The 5,532-nt window shown below is 51.5% G+C and overlaps 1 protein-coding gene across 1 annotated transcript in view; it reads left to right on the top strand.

Moving 5' to 3' along the window:
- Positions 1 to 5,532, top strand: part of polrmt (polymerase (RNA) mitochondrial (DNA directed)) — a 12,281-nt gene extending 6,749 nt beyond the window's left edge. The window contains exons 6-10 of the mRNA XM_062563515.1: positions 1,334 to 1,488; positions 1,733 to 1,805; positions 2,546 to 2,637; positions 3,394 to 3,467; positions 4,848 to 5,532. Of these exons, the coding sequence (XP_062419499.1) occupies positions 1,334 to 1,488; positions 1,733 to 1,805; positions 2,546 to 2,637; positions 3,394 to 3,467; positions 4,848 to 4,897 (444 nt within the window). The 3' untranslated portion in view covers positions 4,898 to 5,532. The remainder of the gene's footprint in view (positions 1 to 1,333; positions 1,489 to 1,732; positions 1,806 to 2,545; positions 2,638 to 3,393; positions 3,468 to 4,847) is intronic.

Raw genomic sequence — 5,532 nt, forward strand, 5'->3', positions numbered from 1 at the left:
GCAACTCATAGCGAAACGTATGATACACGAATGTATGCGACGACAGAAGGACGATCCGGGAATATTTAATGTGCCTTTTAATGTATGAGTTGAAGTGACTCGCCGAGTGGTGGTCCTCCTCGACGGGGCGACCTTTTAGCGCTGAAGAAACCTCCTCGTGTGTGGCGTTCATTCGAGTGAGTGCTAGTGCGAGAGAAAAGGGAGACGGGGACAGTCCAGGGACGAGGGGGACGGATGCGTCAAAGACTCCATTTGACATCTACAGGATCCGGTGTGTTGTAATTAAGGAACCTTAAAAAAGAAGTTTGTTCCGGGTCTGAATATGCAAATGGAGCCTCAGGCGCAGGAGTGACAGCCCTCAGCTCTTCTTCATCCCCCCCTCACCCCCTTTCCTCGCTTTTCCCTGCATCCCTCTCGTCTTTGGGGCACGGCCCGATTATCCGGCCCTCTCAGCTGCAGCAGGAGAGAAGAAGAAGAAGAAGAAGAAGAAGCAGCAAACATGAAATGCTTAAGCCCTGTGCCGACGTGCATCGTCTCCGGTGGGCTCCTCGGGGAGAACGGCTACACTTTGGAGAGCCGTGATTGCGAACCCTTAGAGCTCCACGGGAGGGGGGGGGGGGGGGGTGGGACGTGTTTGTTTGCACATGTAGGTGTGAGACAAAGGAAAGGAGGGTGGGTGGGGGGGGGGGGCTTGTCCAAAGACAGCTGTGATCTTTGACAAGATGGATCTTGTTCACCCGAAGCCCGACGCGGCAGAACTTCTTCAATTAAATGTCTATTTCCTCTGTGTGTGTGTGTGTGTGTGTGTCTGGGTGTGGGTGTGTGTGTGTGTGTGTGAGAGAGAGTGAGGGGGGGGCTTTGGGCTCGGTCCATTCTCGCTCCGCTCGGTCTCCATTCCCATTAGTGTTCTGGTCCGTGGAGGCCCGGGGGGGGGGGGGATTTGATTGGCTGGAAGCCTTTTTTACTCTTTTTTTATTTTTATTGCTGCGTTCACGTGACCTCGTGTGGCTTCGTTTGCGTTACTCCTGTGTTTGTGTCCCCTCACATCGACTGTGGTTTAGCTCGGCAGAAGATGGATATTAATGCTGGAATCCATTCGCACTGAAACACCTCTTCAGATCAGTCGTCTGTGATTCGTTAAGGGTGCAGCCGCTTTAGTGACATTAACTACGACCGTTACTCCCTACACAGCTTCTCCTTATTCTCACATAATTGTTGGCTAATCGCACAACATGAAGCTACGTGCTCACTTTTGCTGAACTCGATATTGACCCGGGCATTATAAAAAACAAAACAATGTTCGATGTTCAACTTTTAGCTTCTAATCTTAAAGGTCCCTTTGGAGCAAAGTTCTTTTATTTTACATTCTTTGGTGTCTTTGTTGCACAGGAGGCCGGACACCGTCAAACAGAAGAACGCCTTCCCGCCGAACTTCATTCACTCTCTGGACTCCACGCACATGATGCTGACCGCGCTCCACTGCTACAGGTACCATTCCACAGCCGGAGGTCGTTCATTTTACACGGGCCTTCTGCCCCCGTCTCTCCACGTAGACACAGCGTTCCGTCCCGTCTTCAGTGTAATTATCACCTCCGGTAAGCTGAGCGTGGTCTGCTAACGTCCCTCGAGATCAGCGATTTATCCTCGTGTATTGCACCTTCTTTCCCCCCCCCCAAAAAAAGTCCACCCATTTGTAACTGTCTACTCTTTCTCTGGTTTCCTCCCGTCTCAGTGCCGGCCTGACGTTCGTCTCGGTGCACGACTGCTTCTGGACGCACGCCCTCACCGTGGACACCATGAACCAGGTAGCGCCGCACAGAGGACACTGCGCCTCATTTAGGCCGATGCCTTTTTGCTTCCGTCTCACATCCACGATCATCACATGGTTTCGTAGCGTTGCTTGTGCCCGAAGTGGAAGGCGGCGGTTTTCGAGATGGAGCCTGAATAATTGACTGAAACGATCGGGTCCGCGGGGCGCCGACTGAGACCCAGCGGAGCACAAAATGGATCAGATTACCTTAAAGAGGGGGGGGGGGATTGGGGGGGGGGGGGGAGCCGATGAAGAAGTTCCCTCAGTGCGTTTTATTCTCTCTCGTAGCGTCTGGACGTGTGAGGACGTTTCCCTCGTTACAGACGTAGTTGAGGTTCTTTGAAGGCGACTGATCCTTCCTTAACATTATTCTGCAATTCTGTGCACCTTTTTTTTTTTTTAATGCACATTTGTACATGAATAAATAAAATTCCTCCCTGATCTTCTTCAAGGGCTTAGTGGCAGCTGCCGGGAGAATTAGCACCACAACATTTTATTGTTGATTCAGCCAACACAACAACAACCGTTCTGAGACCTCATGGAAATAGAAAGTGTTTTTTTGTTTATTCCCTGTACGTTTTCTGCACTGGGTTATTCTTTTTTTTTTTTTTTTGTGCTGCGTCATCTCTAAATGGGATCCGCTCACAGGTCTTGCATCTGGTTGTCCGTGGGTTTTAGTAAAGTGTGCTCCTCTCTTCCTCCTCCTCCTCCTCCTCCTCCTCCTCCTCCTCTCAGATCTGTCGGGAGCAGTTTGTCGCCCTGCACAGCCAGCCGATCCTTCGAGAGCTCTCCGAATTCCTGCTGCAGAAATACTGCACCGGGCTCCCGTGAGTTCCCCCCCAACCCCCCCCCCCCCCCCCCCCCCCCCCCACCCCACCGGCATGCACACTGGCCTCCTCGTGGTTCTGGATGTGATGGTTCTGAGGTCCATGTATTATTATTTGGAAGCATTTACAGGCTTTTTTTTCTCCATCTCTTCCGTCCGGCCGCCACAAAAAAAATGGACTGCCGTTATTCGCAGTTTCCAGAGGGTGAATCTTTGAGACTTTGGTGACCTCTGACCTTTTCTGTTGTGCTGCATTGAGGTTGACTTTTATAGTCGGGGGTGACAGATTCTTACGAGTGTTGGATAGATTTCTGTTTTATTTGGTTTGTTCCCCAGAGGATCATTTGTACTTTGGTCGACCTTTAACTTTAACTCACCCAATATTCTTCTATTTGTCCACAACCTCTGTGTATATTCGTGACCAAGTACCTGCTGAACTAATAACATTCACCCTCAGCCTCAGCTGTACTTTGCGTTTACCGGGCGGTGACCATGGTAACCACCTGCTTAACATTTAATGTTTTAAGGAAACTGGCTGTCTGCACACATTGTGTGTGTTCTGCACAATGTCCTCGTCGTTGGGTGGTAAAAAGACGCACTAATTATGTGCTGATTCAGATGCAACGCGCGTTTGACACCAAAGTGTGAACAGCCTGCCGAGGTGTAAATACTTAAATAACGAACCAGTGTCGTCTTTGCACACTTTTCGCTCCACTTTTAAACTTTTTTCATTTCTGTCCCTCTCCTTTTGTGGCAGGGCCGAGGCCAAGAACAAGAAGTACCAGGAGTACCGCAGGCTGATGCTCCTCTTGGCCAAAGTGCCCCAGACAGGTCGGTCCGGCCCCCCCCCCCCCCCCCTGTGCGTGGGAGGCAGACGGGGGGGCGGGGGGGGGCGGGGCTATTGTTGCAGAGGGCCCTGTCCTCGCCTAATCACCACTTGAGGGGTCGTGTGCGTCCCAAAGCTCTGTCCGAGGTTACCAGGAGACGAGCGGAATGTTATTCAGAAGGAGGGAGGGAGGAGGGAGGGAGGGGGGGGGGGGGGGTAGCTGTCGCCCCCTGTTGTTTGTACGGTTATCCCGTAGCTCTTTGTGTCGGCAACACAAGAAGGAGGAAAAACAAACAATACTCAGCTTCTGTATCCCATGACGCCATCCAGATTTTTCCCTGGAGGTAGAGAGGCAGCGTCCCCCCCCTCGGGCAGGTGGACGCAGGCTTTGCCGTTACGTAACCACTCGCTCAATCTCCGTCTGTACCCTCACCGTCTGCTTGGCACCGACAGCTGGGTCGCATAAATTGATTACTGATAATTGTGTCCCTCTTCTGCATAATCAGCTTACACGGCCGAGACCAGTCAGGTGGGGCTCCGTGGGGGGGGGGGGGGGGGGGCGGGCGACTGAGCTCGATGAGCCACACGCAGCTGGATTCTGACCTCTGTGACCACGCGGTACACGTCTGGTATCAATAACGCAAGACAAGTGTCTCTTTATCACACGATGCGGCACTTTGCGTCATCGCCGTGGTTACATGATATTCTTACACATAGGTAGAAAGTGAAACCCTTTTGTCTACTAATGAACAACATCAAACGTCAGTGTTGATCATTTTCTCAACAATTCAGACGGCCGCTGCAGGCTCTCGTCAGCGAGGCCCAGATAAAGTGCTATAGTTCCTTCTCCTCGTCTCCGTCGTTTCCCTGGACAATATCGCCGAACAAACAACATCCTGTAGTTTCCTTAATTGCTCATTAACCCCCGTTAAAGAAGAAATGCAAATCACTGTGAGGATTAACTTTCTATCAGGGTAAATAGACGCAAGTCTTTTTTTTTTTTTTTTTTTTTGCCAAACTAAAGCGGCTTCCCATCAGCCCCGGCTGTACCTGCTGTTTCGTGCAAATTGAAACATATTAACAAGCGAACATTAAAATCTGCTCAACGTCAGCGTTTAAACGCCGTTACAGTGAGCCGGTCCTCATGCTGACGTTGGCCGCTAACTTTACTTATGCTCCATCGACCAAATCTGAACAGCTGTTGCAATTGCTGAAGATTTTAATTTAAATAATTTTTGGGGGGGGGGGGGGGGGGGTTTGTGCTGGCTGGGTTTGTGCCATTCGGCCGGGTTCGCGTTGCTAATTGTATTTGGTGAGGTTGTGTTTTCTGATCAAGGCGGTGGTTTGTGTAATCCACTTTATGCAACTCCTGTCCCCCCCCCCAGGTGATTTCGACCTCCAGCGGGTGAAGGAATCCACGTATTTCTTCAGCTGAGAGCCTCGCGAGGTCCGAGCCGGCGGAGGGAGATGAGTGGAATTGACACAGAGCAGCGGGGGAAGGACGCGGGTGGCTTTGTTTCCCTTCCCCCCCCCCCCAGCCCCCCTCAGGACATTGATCCGGCCGCCACCCTCCCGGTCCGGAGGCAAAGCACTGTGAACTCGCCTGATTAGCTCACTAGTGGGCTGATGCGGGGCAGGATGGGATACTCATCCAGGCGAAGTGATGAGGGAATCGGCACCGGATGGGAATGTTAAGACTTCAATCAGTGGAAAGCAGCGCTCATAATGGCCGCTTAGACTATATTCGGGGGATACGTCCGTGTGTGTCGGAGTGTACGTGATCCACACGGACTTAGTCACTCGGCACTTCTGCTGCTCAATAACCCTTTCATCTGCAAGCTCTAATTGTAAGTGATTGGAGGTGTGTGTGTGTGTGTTTGTGCATCTTCGATGCTCTCTGACACGATCTTCAGACCTCGTTCAGGAGGAAATGAGACGTTTGTGGACACGGGACTCTCAGAGAAATGTTCAAAGGGTGAGTTGAGGAGATCTTTGACGGCGTCGCGTCCCGTCCTCAGAGGGACGAAGGACCTGACCCGTCGCCCTCAAATAAAAAGCATCTTAAAAATG

Source organism: Pungitius pungitius, chromosome 7, assembly GCF_949316345.1.
Source record: "Pungitius pungitius chromosome 7, fPunPun2.1, whole genome shotgun sequence".
Taxonomy (NCBI): Eukaryota; Metazoa; Chordata; class Actinopteri; order Perciformes; family Gasterosteidae; genus Pungitius; species Pungitius pungitius.